Source organism: Chrysemys picta, chromosome 9 (genome assembly GCF_011386835.1).
Source record: "Chrysemys picta bellii isolate R12L10 chromosome 9, ASM1138683v2, whole genome shotgun sequence".
Taxonomy (NCBI): domain Eukaryota; kingdom Metazoa; phylum Chordata; order Testudines; family Emydidae; genus Chrysemys; species Chrysemys picta.
Window position 1 is genome coordinate 87,731,994 of NC_088799.1, and position 25,340 is coordinate 87,757,333.

A 25,340-nucleotide genomic window follows, 5' to 3' on the forward strand; every position below is an offset into this window, starting at 1 on the left:
CAACAGGAAACACAGAAGCCTACATTATTTAAAAAGTTTAAATGTGATGGACCTACAGCTGTATTCCCTTGGGCTGTGATCTCAATTCATCCACAATTTAAGCAGGAATAGGGTGGGTCTGTAACTGAATGGGCAACTATCCAGGATTATGCACTTGCTGCAGAAAATGGTTTTGGTGATTCAGTGGATGTCCCTCTTCCCTCTTGATCAGAAGTGAACCAGTGCCCTGGCTAGGCAGGTGGAAGCAGCTGAGTTGTAAAACCAGGTTCCTGTCCCCTTGCAGTTACGCATGATCCTGTGGCACATTTAATAAAAGAAGAGGTGTGTTTTGTTTTGTTTTAAGCCCAGTGTCTTTCCCAAATTCCCGCATAAGTAATTATATTCAGCCCACCTAAATTCCCCTGCATGTTCAATTGGGTGTGGTATTCTTCGCCGCCTGTCCTTAATTTTTAAATCAGCTGCTGTGATCCATCCTAGCCACATTTCAATGGGGTTGAAGTAATTTCTACCTCCTAGGAAGGTTTGGGGGGCAATGTTTGGCAAGGAGCCCTTGAGATCCTCCATATGGAAGGTGAAAAGTATTAGTATTATCAGCAGGTTTACATTTTGGAAATGCATTTAAAAAAAAATCCCGTGTTCGGCTGGGTTTTAAATAAATGAAAAATAACTCTAAGAATGTCTGACTTTCACATGCAGAGTGTTTTGGATGGAGAATACTGTGTGAGGCTTGTCTCAGTGAGCTCAGTCGGCTGGAGTCAGGGTTCCTACGTGACTTCTGGCCAGCATCAGTAAAGTATTTGTGACTATAGTGTATTTTTAGTGCATCACTTGTTCAGGGGTGTGGTTTTTTGTTTGTTTGTTTTTTTTAAATATATAGACGGTTACAAGGCTCTCTCAAGGATGAAAAGAAGAAAAAGTTTGTGACTGGTGAATGGTTTAATGAAGTGAAGGCAAAACGTTTTCAAGAGGAGCTAGAGGGGCCAGACCTGCTTCGAGCATCCATTAGAAAGAAAAAGGAGAAACCGGAAAGTAAGTACATTGCATTACTGTGCAGTCTGCTGGTAACCAGAAAAAGGTGAGACCCAGACACTTTGTGGTCTGATTCCTAGATGCCATGCCTTTGGGGTACTAGCCTTTGTATACCCTGACATTTACATTCCAACAGAGGTTTTGGGAACTGTTTTCAGTACTAGGAAATATAACTGGATCTGCATTCGGGCTTGCAGGTGAAATTTACCCTGCTGCAGAGATCAAGTGCACTTGATCCCTGTTTTGGGGACTAGCTAGGACTAAATGGTGCATAGTACCTGGCTTGGGCCCTCAGCACTGGGCTGCTTTCCCCATTAAAAACGTAGCCTCAATAAACTGGGTCCAAAGGCCCCGCAAGTGTTAGGCAATCCAGTTAGAAATGGCTTCGCTAGTGTGCCTTCTCCAGACACAGCTAGTGGGGACCAGAGGCAGGTGACTTGTGCTGAAGACCTTCTGTTTTACCACAACCTGAAAATGTGTTTTACTGTTTCTGGTGTGATTTCACTTTGACTGAGTAGTGAGAACGAGAATATTTTACTGTATTCTGTTTGTTAGATCAAGGAAACCCAAGATTAGTGGCCTGGTTTCTCCACATCTCACCATCCCTTCTTATTAAATTATGGATTTTTGTAAGGTATTTATTCCTCTAGTGGCACTTATGGGTCCCAACTGAGATCAGGGCCCCATAACACTATGCATATCAAGAGACAGTCCCTGCCCTGAAGAGTTTGTAGTCTAAATCTACTGTCATGTATGCAGTAAATGTGAGTTATGACCAACTCATCCTCTCCACTTTCCCAAGTAGAGGGGACAGAGTCCTGGTGCTTCTCAGCTCAGTAGAGGTGAGTGCTTCCTCCTTGGCATCATTCCTCTTTCCCTCAACACTGAAGACACTCTGGCACCCGGCAGGGCTTGGATGTATGAGGGGTGGGCTGGAAGTGATGGCTGCTCTCCATGGCGTTGTTCCCTCCCACTTCAGTCCCACGGGACTCGACGGAGCGCAGTAAGTCAGCACTGTGGTCATCACTATTACCTTACTAGGGTTCCTCCTCCAGGATGTGAACCATCCCTCAGAGGGGTTTGTGGAGTTCAGATGGCAGGGAGGGAGTTAGAAGGGAGTTGCCTCAGGACTTCCATGTGGATGGCTGCCTCCTTCCTTGTGCTTTCTGCCACTTCTGCTGGAGGGGGAATCCTTGCCCCTCTAACAAGAGAATGACAAAGCAACTCAGCAGGTCTATTCACCTACAAGGGAACAACAAAGTGTGCGGAGACAGTGCTGAAAATGTTTGATTGGCACCAAGGCCAGGGTGTGTCTGGGACCATGTCCTAATTTCAAGATGCACTGTACTTCATTTGACACGCACGTGTAAATTCATCCTCGTATATGGAACAGAACAAATCTCCTATGACTTCTAAGGGCACTGAAGAGAATAGTGTGGCTCTTTGTGATATGGGTAGGGCTGTGCATTGAGTCCAAATATAACCAGCCTGCATTTGGCACTTTTTACTGAACACTCGTGGAAAATAATACCGGAGATGATTCACATCCAGTTCTGCTGAATATGAGCCAAGTAAGACTCTGCAGAAATGCTGTGGAACTGTATGCCAGTCTTGTGCAGTATGCAGATTTAATTATTTTGGTAGGGTGGGAAATCGCAGCTATACAGACATGCCTGATTAATTATTGGCTCCAGCAGATTCCAGGAAGCCATGGTCCTGATGGCAATCTTTGCTTAAAGCTGCCCAAGGCCTTCAGTGATATAATTGTGCTTTGCTCTTCTGCAGAACCCCAGTTGAGTTGCCTTCCAATTTTTCAAAATTCTCTATAGTATGGCTCCATCTGACGTCCTATCCACCTGCTCTCCATACTGGACTCCTTCTGCATTTCCTTCTTGATGCGCTCCAGGAGAGGGGGTTGCTCTTTCCTTTGCACTATCCCAACATCCCTAGCACCAGCAGAGTTTGGCCCCAAAGGAAAAGTGCCATAGACTACATGTGTCTTATACCTTTCCAAGTCGAGGTTCTCTCATCTCACTTCATAACAATGCTCAGAGTTTTAAATCAGGATTCAGAGCCCTAGACTCGTGGAAGCATTGCACTAATCTTGTTAAATGAACACCTACCTCTTCCAGTCAGATTTAAGAACTGACGGCAGGGTGAACAGTTCTGATCTCTGGAGGCAAAGGATAAAGGTTGGCAAGACAGCAATTGAATGCCTTCATCTCGCTGACTTCAGACTCCACGTAGGCTGTGTCTTTGCATGTGTGTCTTGAGCTGTGTGATCAATATTTGTTTAAACAGGACATTACAAATGCTGCTAAACTTTCATACTGTTTATTATTGTGGTTAGACTTTGCCCTCTCTTCCTTCTTCCCCTTCCTCCTTGTTTCTCTTTCTAATCTGAGACTGATTTCAAATCACTGGAGCAGCATATGACTTTATTATTTCCACACAGAATTCCTCTTATTAACCTTCCCACTGCCATTCTATAGCTTAGGTTATGGGACAAAGGTCAGGCACTGGAGCCTTTACTTCTACCAAAGGCTTCTTTTTAGTAGTAGCCAGATGCTAAAATCCCCTCTCTGATTACTGTGTATTAATGTATTAGCCTATTGCTCTCAGCTGTAAGAGGCAAATAGTGATCTCACCAACACTGGTGTGATTCCATTGACAATGAAGTTACACCAGAATGACTGGTCTCACTGAGAGCAGAACCGGGCCCATGCAAGTAAGTGGGACATACGCTACGGCTTATGTGGAGTCTGAAGTCAGTAAGATAAGGGCGTTCAATTGCTGTCTTGCCAACCTTTATCCTTCCCTCTGGAGATCAGAACTGTTCACCCTGCCGTCAGTTCTTAAGTCTGACTGGAATAGGGTTACCATTCATCCGGATTTACCCGGACATGTCCTCCTTTTTGTGCTAAAAATAGCGTCCGGGGGGAATTTGTAAAGCACTCACAATGTCCGGGATTTCCCCACGGCAGAGCAGAGCGAGCGGCTGGGAGGGCTGCAGGGAAGTCCCGGGCTGGACTCAGGAGCAGCTGTAGAGGAGCCGGATCCGCCCTGCATTCAGAGCCGGCAGCTCCCTTGCAGCCCAGTCCGGCAGCACTGTGCAGGGCCAGACCGGGTTTTGTTGTGCAGGGCCAGGGACCGGGTTTTGTTGTGCTGGGGAGCTCAGCCACGTGTCCGGCTCGGCTGCACAGAGCCCAACACTCTGTTCTGAGCAGCAGGATAAGGAGGTCAGGGGGCAGGAAGGTTCTGGAGGTGGCAGTCAAGAAACGGGGGGGGCTTTTTGGGGGGAGTGGAGAAAGTTTTGGCCAGTCAGGGTACAGGTAGGGGGTAGGGTCCTGGGGGGCAGTTGGGGGGGGGTCTTAGGAGGGGGCAGTTAGGGGACAAGGAACAGGGAGTCTTAGGTAGGGGGTGGGGTTCTGGAGGGCAGTTAGGAGCAGGGGTCCCAGGAGGGGGCAGTCAGGGGACAAGGAGCAGGGGGGGAGTGTTTGGGAGTTCTGGGGGGGCTGTCAGGTGGCAGGGGTGGGGAGATGGATCGGAGCAGTCAGGGGACAGGGAGCAGAGGGGTTTAGATGGGTTGGGAGTTCTGGGGGGGGGGCTGTCAGGGGGTGGGGAGTGGTTGGATGGGGCGTGGGAGTCCCAGGGGTCTGTCTGGGGGTGGGGGTGTGGATAAGGGTTGGGGCAGTCAGGGGACAAGAGGCAGGGAGGCTTAGATAGGGAGTGGAGTCCTGGGGGGCAGTTAGGGGCAGGGGTCCCAGGAGGGGGCAGTCAGGGGACAAGGAACGGGGGGAGGGTTGGGGGTTCTGGGGGGGGCGGGAAGTGGGAGGGGCAGGGGCGGGGCTAGGGCGGGGCTCCTCCCGTCCTCTTTTTTTCTTGCTGAAATATGGTAACCCTAGACTGGAAGAGGTAGGTGTTCATTTAACAAGATTAGTGCAATGCTTCCACGAGTCTAGGGCTCTGAATCCTGATTTAAAGCTCTGAGCATTGTTATGAAGTGAGATGAGAGAACCTTGACTTGGAAAGGTCCTACCCAACTGGACACTGACAGTTCCTTCTACCCTTAGCTGCTACCAAAGGGAAATAGGATTTTTTAGACTTCAAAAATTTCCTCTAACAGCCCTACTACAAGAAGAGTTTGGACTCCAAAGGAAAAATGCCAAAGACTCCATGTAGTCCTCTGGGGACTTTCACTATTGCTGTTCGATATGGAAGATGCTCTGATACCATGGTGATCGGCAGCAGCATAAAGCCCTAAAGGAGATAGGCTATATAGAATGATTATAGCTTGGCATTGAGTGAATTTCCCAGGTCCTGGAGATACAGTAACTCCTCACTTAAAGTCATCCCTGGTGGGGGCTTGGAACCAGGGTGGACCAGCAGCCCCCCTATCAGCTCCCCACTCACCTAAGTTCCCTGTGCAGCAGCCACCCAGCAGGCTATCAATTGCCGGCAGTTCAGCTGTTCCTGCCCCCACTGCCATGTGCTGCTCCTGCCCTCTGTCTTGGAGCTGCTCCCAGGAGCCTCCTGCTTGCTGTGTGGGGGCGGAAGGGGGGGCTAATATCAGGGTATCCCCCTGCTCCTGCCCCCTGCTTATCCTATTTCCATAGAGCGGTTGGGGGAGGACACAACAGGGCTCAGGACAGAGGGAGCTTTTTGGCAGCAGCTGCTGTCTCAACTTCCTGATCTACTTAGAGTGGGGTCAGCGTCCGTAAAGGGGCAATGTGCATCTCTCTCTCTCTCACACAGGGTGTGTCTCTGTCTGCCGTGCTGTCTCCTCTCCCTCCATTTGTGTTGCCTTGTAGAGCTTAAAGTCGCATTTTTCAGGAACATAACTATAATGCTAAGCGAGGAGTTACTGTAATTAGTTTTTTAAATCCTGGGAGGAATGTGATGGTAAGTGTTTGCCTAATCAGCTGTTTTAGCTTATTGTCAGACTAGGTAATTTCATTAATTTATTTATAATTTCTTTGTTCTTTATCCTTTGACAATCAATATCTGAGGGGTGTCAAACCTACTTGAGCAGCCAGTTCTGTTCCCCTGCCAATGCAGGATGGTTCCCTTTAGTACAATTTCTAGTGTTTCATCTTGTGCCAAATGCAGGTCTGAATTTTAATGCAATAAGGAAAGGAGAGCTGATGTAGGAGTTGAAGTATTAGAGCCATATGATTAAGTTATACCTATGTATTGTTCTTTTAAAGAAATAGCTAGGCAAGCTAAACGGGTTGAACAACTGTTAATTCAGGGTGGAACTTGCCTCTCACTGTATCTGTCTTAAAGTTACCAAGGCCACTTTACTGGCTTTTGTGGGTTATAATACCCTGGCAACCCATTTGTAATTAAAAACTCAGTTATGATCGTTGATTTGACGGCGAAATCTAGGTGGCCAGTATGAGAATACATGAACACCTCACTCTGCTCAGCTAGCAACAGTGCGAATATGATGTGATGGGTTTCATAGTGAGTTGCAAAGTGAATGCAACTGTTTGTTGTTGAGGCCTCTCATGGCTTGAATAGGCCAAGTATAAATGTGAGAGGTTTTTGTGTTTGCCCCCTCGCCTTCTGGTTCCAGAACAGTAACCTGTCTGTGTCTTGCTGTCTCGGGTGCAAGAACGGTAGGGTGGAGGAGGAGGCTCTTGCTTGTGCCCATCAGGGGAGGAGGGATAGCTCAGGGGAGGAGGGATAGCTCAGTGGTTTGAGCATTGGCCTGCTAAACCCAGGGTTGTGAGTTCAATCCTTGAGGGGGCCACTTAGGGATGTGGGGCAAAATCAGTACTTGGTCCTGCTAGTGAAGGCAGGGGGCTGGACTTGATGACCTTTCAGGGTCCCTTCCAGTTCTAGGAGATGGGATATCTCCATTAATTAATTAGCTTAGTTTTACATACACTGCTTGTCATTTGCCAGTTCTCAGCATGTGCCCAGCCAACAGGAGACTTCTTACCACATTACAGCTCTGTGGCTTTTCTTGGTACACTTAAATACGACTACTTGTGCCATTCTCTGAAAAAAGATTATGTAAAAATGGAGACTCGCGGCGAGTGAGGCTGTACAACAGTGCATGAGTAAAAAGTGGCACGTTCTTACATATAGGGAGCAGGCCACTGAGTGTGGGTTATATCTGCTCACATTACTCCTGTAAGACTGGCAGAACCACAGCCGCTCTAGGAAAGTTCTGGCTTGTGCATCACCAACAGAACTGTTATTTAAATTCCAATTGCGGGGGCCGTATTCTGCCCTTATTTATACCTCTGCAACCCAGATGAAGACCGAGTTACATAGATGCAGGCGAGGACAGAATTTGCCCTGCAGAACCCTTGACACATGATAATGCACAGACTAAAAACCCAGCTTGATTTTTCAGATCTTAGGAACGTAGGTGTTGCCATGTTGGCTCGGATAGTCATCCACCTGGTTCAGTGATTGGTCTGACAGTGACCAGCACCAGATGCTTCCAAGGAAGGTTCAGTAATCCTGGTGGATGCAGTAAGCCGCTGTATCATAACCTGTCCATAGAGAGTTCCTCTGTTGTTTGACCCACATTTTTGCAAACCAATAGCTGAACAGCCAGGGATCCCACGTTATATAATGTGGTATATTGGGCCTTTGAACAGGAGCCCTTGTATGGTCTGTTTCATACAATATAATCTAAAGAGTGCTGGCAGGTTTAGTAAGAGGTACATTGTCTCTGTGCAATAGACCTTGCTGGGTGGTGAATAAATATATTAAGATACCATGTAGTTTCTATTGCTCAGAACAAGTTGACTTTTTCATCCCTGTTTGAGAGTTTAACCCTTTTTTGTTGTACAGTAGATATATTTGACAGTTGAGTGTCTAAGGCAGCTTTTGTACCCTGGCATGTTGCTTTAAACGTTACTGTCATCTCTTGGTTTTTTCCCTGTCGGTTGAGTAAAATTCAGAAGACACAGCTTAGCCCTGTGCCAGTACAAACAATAGGGATCTTCTCTTATTAACTCGACTGGCCTCCTTCTCTGTTTGCCAAGATCAGATGACTTTGAGTCAAAACAGGAAATAGCTGAATTCAAATCCTGGAATGGATTAACTTTATTGACCACCACTGCAGTGTCCTGTTAAGGTTTATAGCTGGTTTGACAGCTTCTATCATTAGTAGTCATTAGCCAGATCTGTTTATGCTGACAAATCACAGGGGACTGGGACATGCTTTTGCCAATGCTGCTTTTGAAAGTGGTGTGTGTGCATGTCTCTTTTGCACGCTCCACCCCCATTGAAACCGGCAGATCTTTTGAGCGAGAATGTGGGAGTGGAGAGCCGGCCAGCCTGCCTCTCTATCAATTACCCTGTGTTAATTTCACGGTTTAGCTCTGGTATGAATCATTTAACAAGTGTTTGCTTGCATGAAAATAAAACATAGCGGCTGTCACAGTTTTAATTAAAATGTCATTTCCCAATCCTCTCTTTTATATAATAGATGAGCCTAACGAACACATCCGGCAGAGCCTGGAAGACACAGCAGCTTCACTGCCATCAGACGCAACCAGTCCTCTCTTCCCTGAACTCACTCCAGACTTGGGAGCCGAGAGGTAACTGACGAAGGACAGCCGTTTCGGTGCTGCATATTGGCTGCACAGGCTTTCCATTATTGTTCATGAAAATTAAACATAACAAGCAAGATCCTGGTTCATTAACTGAGCCTTTGGTTACTAAGGGATATCTTAAAATACTTTTCAAGGAATTGTTAGATATTAACCTCCCCTAATAAAGGTCTGGTAATGTGTTTATTCCATCAAGGCTTTTCCTGCATGATTTGATAAGGGGCCAGCGAAAAGGCGGCAATGGCCTATCTCAGAATATTATTGATAACTCTTCAGATAAATGGTGGTTTTATATTTGTTTAACTTTTTGCAGCTGAGTGTCATTAACAAAAGAAGCTGGTTTGGAACGTTGCTCATTTCTTGGCAGTTCCTTGCCACCCCTTTTAACAATTCAGTATGCCGCATCGTAGCTCGATTGGGCAAAAATACCCCATCAAAGTACAAGCAAAGTGGTGACTGCCTTCAGTATTAATAATAAGCTCTCGATAAACCATTCAAATATTTGCATTTCTGTTTGTTGCAAAATAAGAAATCCTTCTGAGAAACAGGAAGGCAATGAATGGTTAAACATATGGCACAACGATGCAGCCATGCTCAATGCGGTTTATCAGGGGGAGTATTTAATAAAGGACACAATATAAAAGAGTTTCCTTGCAGAAGGATGTTCTGTGTACTTTCTTTGCCAGTACAGAAGTTCTTTAAATTTCATTTGGGCCAAATCCTGAAATCCTCAAGATTTTACACTGTTTTTCTTGGTCCTCACTTGGGCAAAAGTCCCCGGAGGTCAAACCTGAACACTGGAATTGCTGTATTGGATCTGACTAGCAGTCTTCGATGTTGGCCAGAACTGTCCAAGAAAGGGGCAAGCAATCGCATAGCCTGGTCATGGGGAAGTTTCTTCCCAACCCTGCAGGCAGTTAGCAATTGACTTCTGCTCTGAAGCATTTATATTCCATAGGATTTATTTTTATCCTGTCCAATGTAATTGTGGCTGTTCCCATTGTCCGTATAAATGTCTAAACCCCGCTAAGCTTTTTGGAGTGAAATGAAGAAGAGCTGGGGGCCCAGCCATGTCTGAGCAGCAGATTGCACTGGCTGGGCTGGGCTGGAGTGGGCATTGGTGGGTGGGAGGAAATACACATCAATGCCTCCATTTAAGGCAGAGGTTTCAGGAAAGCTTCCAGCGAGGGAAGGCACAGCAGAGTGAGGGAGAGGCCAGGGGCTAGCTGACAAAGGCCAGTGCAGTGGCATGGGGCCTTCTCACAGATGGATCTGGTCTCCTGTGTCTCCTCAGGGCACAGCTAAGAAATATGAGTCTCTTAGGCGCTGGACCCACCATCTGTTCTGCACCAGTGCCAATCCTACTCCTCTGATGGAACATATCGGGAAGGAGATTCCAGTGGAGGAATCTCCACGGAGTTTTATTCCCTCAGGTTTTCCTGCAGAAGGGGAAAATCTGACCCCAAGGAAACCTAGGGATTTGTCCCTCTATTTTTGACTGCAATGGGAGAGTTGTCAGTATTACCCAGAGTCAAGGATCAGGCCCTTTATCTGCACCAAGCCATTCCAAATGCGAATGAAGGAAATGAGTGAAGTCACTGGCTCTGAATGATCTGAGCAGAGAGATGTCTGCATAAAGAGCAGACACACAATGAAAGTAACCAAAAAACTAGCTCAACAGAACTGAGCAGGCATGAAAGAAGGTTAGGTCACCCTGAAAAATCTCTCCACAAAACGTGCCTTCGCATTTGGTGTTGGAATCTACATCTTTGCTAAGGTGTCTCTCATCTTCTGCAGATCCAGTACTACTGCTTTGGATTCTTCAGAGGAGCAGAATACCTGGCCAAAGCCAAAACCAAGACACGTCATACTGCCACCCTCATTAAATGAGGTAGTGTACACACAGCCTCTATATTTTGCTTGGGATCTGTACGTAGCCTATGTCTACCTGAAGGGCTCCAAAGACTGGCTGCTTGGTGTTTATGCTGAGATACAAGACAATGTCTTTCCAGTTTTTATAGCATTTAAGGCCAGAAGGGACCACCCGATCATCTAGTCTGGCCTTGTATCACAAATTACTAAGCCCCACCCAGCTTTCCCTGTATTGAGCCCAATAATCTAGACTAGACTAAAGTATTAAAGCCCTCTGGAGACTAAACTATTGTGTGCCATAAGCAGAGAACAGGAGGTACTGAGGTGCCCCAATGCCTGACGCCTCTACAATGGCAGAGAATTGATCTGGTGAGAGAGACCCAGATGTTTGTACCCTGATGGGGTTTATTTTCCCTGCAGAGATCCAGTGTAAATGATGTCTCGCCAGGAGAGAGCAACACTGGAGTAAGTACAAAAGACAACTGGCAACTGTCTGAAAAAGGTAAGGGTTTTTGTTGCTGTTTCAGCAATATGACTTTTTTATTATGCAGCATGGAAGGCATCTAGGTACAAAGCATTGCTTGGTGTGTATGATGAAGGGAAGTTCTTACCTCAGCACATTGAAATGGGTTCCCTGAAACACACAAACATTAACCCTCTAGCACATTATGTCAAAGACAGGAAGCAGGGAGAGAAACCCTCTGACTAAAGCTTTTTTGGATCCCTCAGTGTGTCATATGTTGTCTGTTTGGCTTGTAAACTCCTCAGAGTAAGGACCTGTCTTCTGTCTCTTGTACAGCACACTGTTAGTGGGTCACAAATAGTGCATATGAATAATATCTAAACCGAGTCAAAGCTGTGCCAGCAGTGCTGCTTACCGTGCCTCACAGGGACAAACTAGAGCTGGGTGGGTTTTTTTGAATTTTTTGTTTTTGAAACTTCTAAATTTGAGGGTGGGGAAAAGGGGAGGGAGGGAATGCTGGCCACGTCTTCAAAATTTTCTCCTTTTCTTTTTGATCAGCTGTAGCACAAACCTTCTGGTGAGATGTTGTGAGCTCTTGGAATAGGCTGTGAATGTTTGTTTTTGTAGGTCATGAAGTACCTCCGTCGCCTGCCAAGCTCTCAGAAGAGGATATGGTTCAGTCCAGTTATTCTTCTGCAGTGGAGGTTCCTGATGCGCTCAGTGGCACCCCAGCAATGCAGAACGCTCCCCCCAAAGACACTAATATTGCCAGCAAGATACCAGTCAAGAGGAAAGCAAGCAAAGGCCTGCTCAGGTCAGAGACTCTTGTGAATCACACAGAGCAGACTGAGGGCAGTCATGCAAAGAGAGAGTCACTTAAAAGCTCAAAATTACTGTCTGGAGAGGAAGACAACAATCTGGTTCTGAAGCAAGGAGCCAACTATACCATCTCTTCCATGAGCAATAAAGATGACGAAATCGGCCTAGATCGTGAACAGTTCAAGAACCTGAGGAACTTTTGGGAGAAAGGTGCAGATACTGTAGTAGCAGGTAATGTTTCAGAGGAGTCCTTTGAAAAGCCCAGTGTGGTAGGGTCAAATGGGAGATCGTTCACATTGAGTCGCTCTCTCTCTAATCAGTCTAATCAAAGCCAAAATGGTGAAGAAAAGTCCAATGTCTCCATGAAAACCAGAATTCCCTATAAAAGAACAGTGACCTTGTCTTCTAGTGAAGATGAACCGTGCTACGTAGCCCATTCAAGGAAGGGCTCAGCCTCTGCTATGGCCAGGTCTACATATGGCAAGAGCAAAGGGGCCGTGGTTACTAGAAATAATTCATTGACTGAAAGTAATGGGAGGCAGGAGGAGGAGAGAAAGGCACAACGCTGCTTGAGGAGATCCAAACTGCCTGTGCGAGTGCCTTCAATCAAAATAGATTCGCCCACAAAAGAGGGGCCCAGCAGCACATTTGAACCAGAAACGCCTGCAGATGAGTATGTCATGCCTGAAGAAAGCAGGCGCAAGGTGGACTCATTGGCGAGTAGGATTCAGATATTGATAGAACCTGTACATTCAGACAGTGATAGTGATAGGGATAAAAGGTCTGATTTGGGCATTCAAGAACACATGGAAACTAATGGAGAGCTCCCTGAGGCTAAGACACGCGAGCCTGCAGACAACCTAAAGTCCAAGGATCCAGCCATGGAGAGAGAAGCGATTCAAGGAACTGACTCAGCTATATTTTCAGGTATTGAGAACTCCACCTGCATCCCCTATGAAGTCCTAACAAGTAGTTTTGGGTTTTTTTCTACTTTCCTGCATATTCTCTTCCCTAAGGCCCTTTTTTCCTCCTTTACTTCCTGCATAAAGTTTCTAGTGCTTGTGGAATGAGCCAGGATAACAGCTTTGGAGACTGACAAGTCCTCTGTTTGGCCACAGGTTTGTTGTAGAATGGGCAATAGTACTGAACAATTTCCTCACATCACCCCACCAATGGACCTAATCTCTGATTTGGGAGTCACCTAATCTGTGGAGAAGGACAGTTCAGTCTGTCTGCTCACTCCACTCTCTCTGGAGGCTGCCATCAGAGAGCTTTTACCTAGAGATTTCATGTTAATTCGGTACATGCATGTCCTTGTAAAAGGCCTTTGGGTTTATTACAGGAAACTTTTTTTGTTTTGTTTTTTTGTTCTTCCCATTGAAGTGTTGCTAGAAATATCAGACACCAGGATGCCTAATTTAGTGTGGTGGTTATTTTGGATTTTTTGCTTTGGTGATATGGAGACCTCTCCATCAGGAATTGAATTGAGGCCACCAAACGGTGTTCAGATAGTAATGACTTTGGGGCATTTCTCAGGCCTCCAAGATTTTATCCATAATTAAACTTGTGCACAAAATTGCAACCACAACTAATTGCACTGCCATTCTTCATCTCTCTCTGGATTTTTATACCCTGCTCCTCCTCGTGGTAATGTTGCTTTGATATGCCTAACTGCCTGAGGGGTGAGTTTGCCCCCCAGTAGCACCCATTGAGGCATGTAAGCAAAGTGAACTGTGCCAGCATGTAATGGAAGGTGGAAAAACAGTACTTGCAATACTGGAGCTGTTTTTTCTTAAAATGTGGGTTGTCTTCCTGTGGCCAGTGACAGAAGTGGAAGGTTTCATATGCAGTCCCGGTTTCATATGCAGTCCCGGTTTCATATGCAGTCTCCCTAGCCACATTCTACTTTTATCATGGCCTAGAACAGTACCAAGTTAGGATCTAGTTAAAAACATTTTCTTTAAACTTCACCTACCCTTATTTTCAAGTCTTGCTGCCATGTCATAGCTTATTCGCTATTTCTCCTAACATAGAAATACTGAATTGCAATTTCAGTGAATAGAAGTGTTCGATGTAGGTACCAGGCAATTTTTCAAAGATCTATTTAAATTTCTTTGTCTACATGTTATCACAGGAATGATCCTGCCAGGTGTTGTGTGGGAAGCTTTGTGCCTGTGATGGTCTATTTTGGTGACTAGATTAATCCTTTAATTGTTTGCCTTTTCCATGATGGAAATACATTTTTGTTTTGTTTTGGGGGAGATTTTTCAAAGGCCCAAATGGCTGTTAGATGCCTGCCTCCTACTGAGAATTAGGTGCCTAAACTGCCACGTGTGCTTTTGAATCTCCTCCTTTATTTAATCCAGTTGGCATGTTAATTAAATAATTAGGACACTAACAGTGAGACCCACACGCCCCGGATCTATTGTTTCTTTTTATTCATTTGCTTATTTTGGTGCTTTGGTTTTTAATTTTATTCCAGAAGACGACGGGGATCAATCCCCTGTTGCCATGGCTCTGGCACGAGCGAATAGCGTTAATCTAGCCAAGAGCATGGTGAACATTTACACAACCAGTGAGAGTGAGTACTGTCTGTCTTTTCTCTTTGTTTTACATTTTTCATAAGCTCATACTTTATGGCCTGGATCTTGCAGCCTTTGGGTTCTTGTACGGGGACTAAGCAAAGAATGTTTCGTCGTCAAATTAGAAAGCTGATTCACACCCAGCAAACCTCTAACCAAGTTGATGTTCGTCTTTGGCTTGTCATACATTTTTCTAGGTGAAACCTTGGGAGCTTCAGTGAGTTGGTGAAAAGGCTGTGCATTGGCAGTACAATCAGTGGCATCATGGAGGGGGGGGGAGGAGAACTATGGCAGAATACAGATCTGCTGGCTGCAATCCCTGTGTTGGGAGAGGCTGGAAGAGGTGATGCTGCAGCAGGTCCCTACACACTGCACAGCTCCGTTATTTGGCCTTTGCACAGGGGACCAGGATTTCTGCCTCTATTTTAAGATTGCTATGAAGTTTTGTTCAGAGCCATCAGCCCTGAAGGTAGCAAAACCAACTCTGTAGTGTTGTTTTGATGTAATTTGTTTGCAAAATAATAAACCTGGAGGGAGGGTTGGAATCAGCAGCTTATTGTGTTCCAGTTTAGAGGTGAAAATGACTTGTAGGTTTCTGTAGTGCTGAGAGTGCGCTTCGGCACTTTGATCATTGTAGCTTGGTAGGATGTATTGGCCTTCATGACTGATATGTTTTGTGTGTGTATAATCTTAAAATCAAGCCCATTGTTTTAGAAAGGGGTTAGTCATTGGAAAGAAGTTAAACAAGGATCAAATAGGTTTTATTTAACTTGGCTGTTTAAATACCTAACCCTCTTTTTAACATGGCACATTTTTAAAACTCTATTTTTGTTAATACAACAGGCTCTTTTTTCCCTCCCCCTCCCCACTCTCGTTTGTTTAATTTTGGAGTTATGGCAACATCTCAGGGGGAAGAGCCAATGTTCTAGAAAACCAGCTAGTCCGTGCCAATGCAGTTACTGATTTTTTTTTTTTTTTAATATATATAATACTGTGCAAACCATGTGTTTGAAGACTGACCAAGTTCTGCTCCTAGTTACACCGGTGTAAAGCAGGAGGAACTGAATAAATTCAGTGGAGTTTCCCTCATTTACACTGGTGTGACTGGGAGCAGAACTTGTCGTTGGATGTTAGTGACCAACATCAATCTTCTTAGCAATAATTAAGGAGTGAGATGCCTTTTCCCCCATATCTCATGCAGCCTCAAGATCAAATTAGATGATATTAATAATGAATTTGATAACTTATGATCTGATTCAAGGCCCACTGAAATCTATGGGATTCTTCCCATGAACTTCAGTGGGCTTTGAATCAGGTACCTACATAACTACAAAGAGAAAGTTGGATTCAAAATAAGCATCTGCCTGTCTTTATCAGAAGTCTTGGAAGGAGAGCATATACAACTCCTAAATTGTAGGCACAAACACTTAGTGAATTTTTTTTTTGCAAACAGTGAATACTGCATGCAATACACTGAGATGAAAATATCAGTAATTTTGTTTGTGTTTACATTCTATCCTAAATTAACAAGGAGATAAACTGTTGTTCAGACTGAAGACAGTGAGTGACACAATTCTTTAGGTTAATATTTAAATTAAATTAGCCACTAGAAGGAGTTTACATACTCCGACAAATATAATGAAAACTCATTGAAAATAGTTCAGAAAAGTTAGCTAAAAAGTATTTCAGGGATACAATTTAACTTATAGGGCTAAATTCAGATGTGAAGTAAGTGGGTAGAACTCCAGTGACTTTCAACATTTCCCTAGGTCATCCCAAGCCCTATGTACAGTACATGCCACAGTTAATGGAAACTTGGGTCTGTCTTCATTATGTTTTCCTGCCTCAGCCTATAGGACAACTTGTTGCCTTTTTTCCCCTTTGTGCCTACAGCGTACAATAAGCCGCAAATGATAACTCATCAACTTCTTGAGCCCGAACGAACCAAAGAGCTGAGCAGATCCACCCCTCTCCTTCTATCTGAGGTAGGGATGTGCATGTAGCCCAAACTCCACCAACTTTAACATGAATCACATCCACTGAGAACCTTCATCTCAGTAAAATACATGGTTGCAAATGCTCTTTTTTAGTGTTGATTAAACCATAAACTCTGGAGATGTACCTGTGTATGGCCACTTGGAGCACTCGCAGGGCCAGCTTTACGCGTGGGCGACCGTCCAGGGCACTGTAGTCAGTGGGGCACTGTGGTCAAGGAGCAGGGCAGGCCTGGGGCGCAAGGCCGCAGAAGGGAGCTTGGGGCAATGGGGTGGGGAAAGCAGTAAGTGCCAGGTGTGGAGCCTGTGGAGGCAGTGAGGACTGGGGGTGAGGGGGGTAGGGTGGGGAGGCAGTGAGGACTGGTGGGGAGGCAGTGGGGCCCTGGGGTGCCAAAATACAAGTTCGTTCAGGGTGCCAATTTCCGTAAAGCCGACCCTGAATAATCGTAAACTATTCCTTAGGTTTGGGAAGCTAAATCAAAAATCCTTTTTAACAGAAATAGTCCTGAAGGATACCCAGGACTTCTCTCCTTGGTCGTTCTCCCCCAAGCCGTAACATTGTGGTGATCTCTTCAGCAAGGGAGATTGCATGCGGCTCCATTGGTCATCAATTAATGATGATCTTTCAGTCGGTCTGAGGGAATATCCCTGAGGAGACTCCCTGCATTACATTCCTTTTAAACATTCTTCTAACCTGCATCTGTCTCTAATGGGAGTCTGCTGAGAGATTGGTTTTTTGTGCGTCGTGCTTCAGAGTGCTTGTACCACAGTGTTTAAAGATGCTTGTTACTTTCTGCACAGACGGAATCGGACACTGCTTCAGAAATCAGCTTCCAGTTTAACAGACACAAAAAGACTCCTAGCCTTGGCAGCCACTCCTCTGACATGGCATCAGTCTCTTCGGTAGGTACTTAATGGGCTCATCGTGCTAAAAAGAGGTTTGCGGTAGGATGCAGTGACGCTGCATTTAGTTCTGGTGCTATGGCACCTGGAGTCTCCCATTATTTCTGGGCATTCTGTTGCTGTTAGGAGGAGGATTACTGTAATGATTGTATTTTCTTTTTATTATTTGTTATAGCTTGTGTGTAGAGATCCCATCCAAGATCAAGGTCCCATTGTGCTAGGTGTTATGCAACCAAGAATAAGAAAAAAATCTCTGCTCCAAGCTATTTACAGTCTAAATAGAGAAAACTAACCTTGTGGTGAGAAAGGAAGGTTTATTACCCTGGTTTTATGGCTGGAGAACTGAGGTACAGATTAAGTGACTTGCTCACGGACACACAGGACATATGTGACTGAACTGGGAACTAAACTCAGATTTCCTGAGTCCCAGTCCAGTGCCCCAACAGCAAGACCATCTTTCCGTTGCCAACAAATTGGAGGGAGTTCAGAGAAGCACAACAAAAATGGGACTAAGGGAATTGATCTGAGGGAAGATTACATGATCTAAATATGATCTGAGGGAACTGATCTGAGGGAAGATTACATGATCTAAATATGTTTAGCTAGGTGAAAAGAGGAGTATGGGGAAGGTATGTTGGGTGGGATTTTTAAAAACTGCCCTAGTGAGTTCAGGAGCTTTCGACAGGTCTTGTGTGTCTAACTCACTAAGGTGCTTTAGAAAATCCAACTCTAAATTCTCTGCTGTGGTAAGCCAGTGCAGCACCTTATTAGGGCAGTGAATTTGGCTCCCAGAACTGAGAGGAAATATTTAGGGGATTCCTGAGGGATAATGGAATGAAGTCAAGAAGGGAGAAAGGGGAGGCTGAATAGCAGGGAAAACTCCCTATAAATGGGAGTGAAATATTGCCCAGGGGATGTTGTGAAGGTTAATGACTTGCTTTGTATCCTGCAATGCCATCAACATATGCCTTCAATGAATCGAAGTAATTGGTGTACTGGAACTTTCCCTTTGCATGTGTGTTGTTTCTGCCTAATCACCTGCTCCTGTTGAAGGCAATGGGATGGGCTTTTTTTTTTTTTTTTTTTTTTTAATGGAGGCTCAAAGCCAGTGAGCAATTGCACAGCTGTGTTTGAGTTCAGAAGACTGTAGGTGTCGAGTGATCCATTTCTCTGTGCAGATGCACAATTTGTATGTCCTGGCAACCAGGCACACAAAGGAATGTATCTCACGGAACATCAGCTCCTCCGGGCAGGGGTTTGTCTGCTTCTCTTTTTTTTTCTTTTTTTTTTTTTGTACAGCACCATGCACATTGAGAGTGCTCCAACAATATAGTAACAATGGGGCTAATCCTGAGGTTCTTGCTCAGTTTTTCATCGGTCCTTACTCAGGTAGGGCATTCCCTGGCATCAGTGGGAATCAACCTGTATAAAAACTGCATAACAATTGAGTAAGGCACTCTGGGATTTGGCCCAATAATTGTAGATTTATGTGTAACGAGTTCTGGTAGTCTCAACTTTTTTCTGTTCTGAAAAATCCAGTGGTGATATTGGGTTAGAATAACAGACAGCTGTACTGATGTGTGCTGGGGTAAAATGGCTCATTCAGTCTACTGTGGCCAGGCAACCCAGCTACCCAATTCTCAGAGCGCTTTGAGATCTCGGGATGAGAAAAATTCTGTGTCATTTGGTGAATTCAGACATCCAGTATTTCTATAGCACAGCCCTGAAAGAGTATTCCCACCTGTGCCTGGCCTGCACTCCAGAGGGATTGATCCCACAGCCCTTCCTCACATCAATCGGGCCAGTGTTATGTTGGTACCCATGAGCCAGCTAAGATCAAGTGCAGAGTTTTGCTGTGAATGTACTTTAATTGTTGCCTTTTCCCAGCATAATGAGGCTGCCTGCCTTATTAGCACTAACCTCGCTCTTCTGCCCGGACAGGTAAGCGGTAGCGTTCTCAGCGTCTACAGTGGTGATTTTGGGAGCGTGGATGCACAAGGGACTGTTCAGTTTGCTCTGGATTATGATGAGAAAAACCGAGAATTCCAGATTTATGTTTCCCAGTGCAAGGACCTGGCTGTGGTGGATGAGAAGAAAGGCAGATCTGACCCGTGAGTGAGGCTTATTTGTTTTGGTTTTATTTAGAAATTGCCTGATCGCTTGCCCTAGGGGATTCTTGCTTTACCTGTTCAATACATTTCTAAACAGAAAACATTAGTTTCCTCCCTCCCTCCTCCAGATTTCTCTCGTTGGCTTGGCAGTACTGCTTTACTAGCATCCAGGCCTGCACTCACTGGAATCAATAAGGGATTTGCCACTGACTTAAATTTAAATGGGATTTTGAAACTTCAAGCCCTGGTTGTGACAGGGGCTAAGCACCTGGAAATCCTATTGAAGACAATAGGGGATATGGGTGCCAATGTTCCCTCTAATTTTTTTCCATCCATGTTCGGAATGAATTTTATTATGTGCACCAATATGGCGGTGGTGGGGGGTGGGGCCCAGGGCTGGGGAAGAGGATTGAGGTGCAGTGTAGGTGAGGGCTCTGGCTGGGAGTGCGGGTTCTGGGGTGGAGCCAGGGATGAGGGGTTTGGGGTGCAGACTGCCCCAGGACTGCGGCGGGGAGAGAGGACTCCGCACCCCCACCCCCGGCCCTCTCTTGCCACAGCAGCTCTGGGACTGGGGGCGAGGCGCCTTTCCCCATCTGCTTGATAGCCTGCTGTGCAGCTACGGAACTTAGATTGGTGCATGATACTGCTTATGCACAGACACTAGTTTGTTTTGATTCCTAGAGACCTTTGGCCTGTAGTGGCAAAACCACCATCACAACATTGTAAACACATTTGTGGATGTCTGTGATTCTCCATCATGTGAAGCTGAAAAGGATAACCTCCCTTTTAGCTTTGTAGGAGCTTCAGTGGAATGTCTTCTAGATTCTACATCATAGAAACCCACAATACAATTTGGGAGTGAGGGGGAAATTTTAACTTGCACAAGTAATACTCTGCTGTAGCAAATTTTGAACCTAGAAATGTGTACGTTCCTTCCGGTGTACAGGTGCCCCATACACTGAAAGGAAATCTATCTATCTATCTGCATATGTGGCCCCATCGCAGTAGTATCTGAATGACTTGCAAACATTAATAAATTCTCCTGTGAGGCAGGGGAGAATTATAATCTCCATTTCACTGTTGGGGAGCTGGAGCACAGAGATGGAATGACTTCACCAGGAGTTTGAAGCGGAGCTGGGAATTGAACCCAGGTCTGTTAATCCAGTACCCTATCCATGTGATCATCCTCTGTCGCCCAAGCCATAATACACAAATTTCCCGCACATCTATGTGCCATAATCCTGACCTGGCGGTGATCACTTCTGGGAGTGAAAGGGTAGTTCCTTTCTCAGGCAAATTCAACACTGTATTGGCATGGCAAGCTAGACAGGCATTTCCAAAGCACAAAGCCTTCAGAAGACCTCCCGTCCCTCACCTTGGCCCTTCTGCAGATCAATACAGATAATAGAGCATTTGTCCAGGATGGAATTTCACAGTATGTTTGGGGTATGTTCTCCTGTGTCCATTTTGTGCCTTATCAATCCTTGGCCTCTCTGTGGAGAATACCTAAAAAAGAGCACTTCAGTCCTAATTGTAATGGTGGTGGTTCTGATGTGGATGCTTCTCCACTAGCAATTGGATGATTTGAGACGGTGGTAGCTTCTGATTACCACCAACACAGTTTGGACTCAAACATGACTGGCTCAGTCCCCTTGAGACATCCCATCTCTCCTCCTCCTCCTCCTCCTATTTCACCCTTGCACAATGTCACTGCGATCTTGCACGTACAGATATCTTATGGTATGACAGCTGATCCACTACCCCATTTACTGTTACAGAAAATGGTCTCTAGTGCTTTCTAAATCATTACCAGTTTTACATACTGGCTGGGGAGCCACTTGCTTCTGGTTTCATTAGAGTTCATCCATCTCCACTGAACGGTTTAGAACTTCACGCAGAAGCCAAGTGAATATTCTAACAGGTTTCTTAGTTTTGTTTCCAGATTGTCAACTCCAGGTCTCTTGTTAGCATAAATTCCATGTAACAGTTCAGAAATCTCCCATGTTTGTTGGTGCATGGCAGTGTGGAATGTTACTCAGCTGGAGTTTTTGTTTTCCCCCCCCCCCCCTCAGGTATGTCAAAACTTACCTGCTCCCAGACAAAGCTAGAATGGGCAAGAGAAAAACCTCAGTGAAGAAGAGAACAGTGAATCCCATTTACAACGAAGTGTTAAGAGTAAGAACATTTTTTTGACAAGAGCTTTATTGTAGCACATCTGGAATTCGCTAGCAACACCCGGGTCTGATCCTTAGAAGTGCTGAGCACTTGCAAGCCCCTGTTGACTTCACTCAGAATTGTGGGTACTCCTAACTGCTTCGGATCTGGCCCTCAAGCTTGGTGTCCCCTGCGATGTCACCCAGCCCTGCTCTAAGCAGGCTAGCTCCATGACTGAGAAGATAGCCCAGCCACCATGCTCACTCATGCTTTGACCTCTAGGGTGAGGCTGCCAGCAAGGATACTATATTGGGTTTTGTGGATAGATAATTAGAAGGAACTGGGTTTATACAGCTCACAAAAGCAACATGGGATAAAACTAACTCTGTGTGTGCATTCTGGTGAATGTTAAGTGTCACATCCCCTTTTATGAGGTGGGTAATCATTGACTGAGGAAATTAAGACTGGTTAAGTGACTTGACCAAGACCACAGAGTGAGACCTGTCAAAACTGTGGTGAGCACTCAAGTCATTAGCTGTCAGGCTTGTGTGACCACTAGCCCAGGCTATCAAACAGCCTCTCCGCATCTCACCCAATCACTTCCCTGCTATTGCAGGAGCCTCAGGCACTGGTGCATCTCGGTCTTTCCTATTCTCTGCCTGTGGCACATAATAGACTAGTGTCCTGTGGACTATCACATTTTGGTCTCATTTCAGTTGTTGGGTTTTGTGCTGGGTGGTGCTGTTGGCCTCTGATATGCAGGAAAGCAGACTAGATGATCTGTTGGTTCCCTTCTGCTCTTAACACTGGCAGCTTAGCAAAGGACCCTGCTCATGTGTAGGTCCTGGCTTGGAGGGAGCTTGTGCTAGTGACCCTGGTGCCATCAGTAATGTCCGGGGGTGCCACTGTTCCAACTGCATAAATAGGTCTGGGGTCCTCCATAATATGAAGGGACTTATGCATGAGGGTTTTACAGACCCCAAAGCCTGGGGAGGAGCTGGGTGGGGAAGGAGAAGGGAGGGCTTGTGGATAACCGCAGATCTCTTGGAAAAATCGGTGGCCGGTATCCAGCCCTGTTGTTTGGGTTACGCTTTCAAGGCTCTTTGCAAGAACGAGAGGCTACAAACTTACTTTAAACAAACGCAAAAAAACTGGAGATTAGCTAAAACCTTTCTTAATCTCCGAAATCAGAGATTTGAGATGTTGCCAACCCTCATGACTTTATCATGAGTCTTATGGTAGTTTGGTGGGTTTCTTAAAGCCACAGCTGCTGGAGGCCTGTGATAATATGAGAATCTCCGCTTTCTTTTAAAGGCAAAAAACTCTAGCGTTCCTGGTTGCAAAGGAAAATTTGAAAATGTAAATCCTAAAGGTTGTAAAAGCAGCGGGCCAATAAAAAGACCCCCAAATGTATTCATTCTCTCTCTCTCTCCAAATTGCATGGCTTTTAAAGCTAATCTTATGTTTATTGGGCGGGTTGACTCATGACTTTTGAGGGTTTAGGGTTGGCAATCCTGGGGATTGGAAGAGGGAGTTTTAATGAGTTCTGAGAGCCCCTATGACCAGCTGTGCCTGAGCTATTTATTTCCTCTACCCTGCACTGGCTCCCATTCCTAACCTAGGAATATGCAGCATTCACCACTGTGATCTTACTGATGAGAGCGCGAAGGATTCATTAAAATTAAAAAATCCTTTTAAATAATTCTTATAAAGGTATTGGGGTATCCTTATAAAAACAGAAGTCATTGTTTCCCTGCTCCCAGAAAAAGGCATTGGCAATATCTGACTAGAGTATGAAGCAGCACAAAGCTAGGCTGACCCGAGATTTATAATTTTCCAAAGAAGGGGGGCCCACTCCTTCGAAATAAGCACCGAGCTGGTGTCTTTGGGTTTGTTTCCTATAGGCTCTTTCTTTTGGGGGCTGAACTGAGACAGGTTACTACTTTGTGTTTGCAATGATGAAAAATTAGGTCCATCTTAAAATTCTATTTAACGTTCAGACAAAAGCAAAATACTTTGAACGGTCCCAACCCTCTTTTTCTCCTCTCTAGTATAAAATAGAGAAAATGGTGTTGCTGATCCAAAAATTAAATCTTTCCGTGTGGCACAATGACCCACTGGGACGTAACAGCTTCTTGGGAGAGATAGAAATAGACCTAGCCAGCTGGGATTGGAGCAACAAGAAACTCAACTGGTACATGCTGAAGCCACGGGTAAGTATGTCTCAGCTGGTATCCTACTACATTTCTTAATGATGCTTGAGAGTTTCTGATCTTTAACATATCGAGTTCAGAATATTTTATCGAAATCTTAAGTAACTGCTTGACAGAATGGCACAGCGCCAATGAAAGGACACCGCTCTCCACCTGGAAATGGCGCCTTTGGGGCGGGAGTGGGGCATCAGTTGCAAAGTTACTGTAACTGCCCAATGCAAACCTGGGATCTGTTAGTGCCTCATCTGATCTCTAACTGCCGCAGAACGAGAGCAGAGAGGCAAGACGCAAACCACACGGCAATTTCTACGTCAAAGGCAACCGTTTACATTGCACCTGGAAATTAATCAGAAAGGTGGTCCAGGCAAAGCAAAAAGTGTCATTCTAATTCTGTTTTCTTCACATGCTGCACGGAGGAGAAGGTTATTAGAACATCTCGATGCTACAACCTCTTTCCTTCTATAACTAGGCATTGCAACACACCCTGGCAGTCCGATAACTTGGGTGTCAAGTGACGATTGACTTGTTGGTGCCTCCATGTTGAGATGCCCAGTTTGGGATCCCTTTCAAGAGGCCTGATTTTCAGAAAGTAATGAGCACCTGCCCTCTGAAAAACCAAGCCTCTTTAATGTGTCTCAAGCTGGACTCATAAAATCACAAACCAGCGTGGGGTCTTTGGGTTCTGACAGACAAAGTGAGGAAGCAAAACCTCAGAGTGAAGAACCCTCCCCCGAGAACAGACTGCCCCAGCCCCTAGGACTATCTGTGGGAACATCCCTACTGATCTTAAATGCTGCCATGTATTTTGCGCTAATACAAGCGCATGGTTCGCCTATCCTGGATCTTTCTTTTTCAGAGCCTTTCCGCTATTAATGGTGTGGATCATCGAGGAGTGATGAATCTGTCTATTAAGTATGTCCCACCAGGAAGCTTAGGTAAAATATATTTTATACATTAAGAAAAAATATTGCCTGTGCCTAGAGCAACATGCAGCTTGCAACCCAGTCTATTTGAGGCCTCATTAAAGGATAATCTCATTAGAGCAAGAGATGGTCTTTGTGATTTGCATGAATGAAGACCCGCAGGTGCTTTGTACTTCAGTCTGCAGGTTGTGTATGGTTTGTGCTTTAATCAACTCTTTGCTGTTCATTGCTCAGCTCTGGGTTAGACAGGAGCTTGGTCTCCCTCATCAGTGCACTCTGCCCACCGTTTTAAGACAGCAGTGCTGGCAAGTTCTGAATGGAGCCCTGTTTAGACTTCCTCCACCATGGGGGCTGGTAGCTGCAACGTGGGGTGTTATAGAGGGAAAGGGGGATGGAAATCCTTCTGTGTTAGTCTTGGGTGGAGATGAACTCTCAGGACAGAGGCACTTGCAGACTGAAAAGTTGGGCAGTGGCTCTGTAGCAAAAAGAAACATTCATTAACCAGGGGACTACAGTCTGCTTGGACCGCTGATAGGGTCCAAAGGAAATCTTTCTCTGAAAGGGGAAGAGAGGGTGTGCTAGGCACTAGGACGACAGCAGATTTAGGATGAAATGACAGAAAAGAGGATAGCAAAAGAGTACATGGATATGTTCTATCTCCCCTCAATAATGCACGTCAGGCATCTTCTCTCTTCCATGG

General features: G+C 45.3%; 2 protein-coding genes across 4 annotated transcripts in view; one reads left to right on the top strand and one right to left on the bottom strand.

Annotated features, from left to right (window-relative positions):
- The window catches only part of LOC135973540 (uncharacterized), a 904,472-nt gene that overhangs the window by 598,869 nt on the left and 280,263 nt on the right, over window positions 1-25,340 (bottom strand). The window lies entirely within an intron of this gene.
- The window catches only part of LOC101953796 (synaptotagmin-like protein 4), a 68,772-nt gene that overhangs the window by 26,031 nt on the left and 17,401 nt on the right, over window positions 1-25,340 (top strand). The window contains exons 3-14 of one of the 3 annotated variants that reach the window (XM_005291832.5): window positions 878-1,029; window positions 8,483-8,594; window positions 10,404-10,497; window positions 10,899-10,980; window positions 11,569-12,687; window positions 14,243-14,341; window positions 16,236-16,327; window positions 17,138-17,239; window positions 19,181-19,350; window positions 21,423-21,525; window positions 23,556-23,717; window positions 24,574-24,652. In XM_005291832.5, the coding sequence (XP_005291889.1) occupies window positions 878-1,029; window positions 8,483-8,594; window positions 10,404-10,497; window positions 10,899-10,980; window positions 11,569-12,687; window positions 14,243-14,341; window positions 16,236-16,327; window positions 17,138-17,239; window positions 19,181-19,350; window positions 21,423-21,525; window positions 23,556-23,717; window positions 24,574-24,652 (2,366 nt within the window). Of the gene's footprint in view, window positions 1-877; window positions 1,030-8,236; window positions 8,379-8,482; window positions 8,595-10,403; window positions 10,498-10,898; window positions 10,981-11,568; window positions 12,688-14,242; window positions 14,342-16,235; window positions 16,328-17,137; window positions 17,240-19,180; window positions 19,351-21,422; window positions 21,526-23,555; window positions 23,718-24,573; window positions 24,653-25,340 lie in introns of those variants that run through there. The other 2 variants (XM_042851074.2, XM_065557291.1) reach the window with 2 other exon arrangements.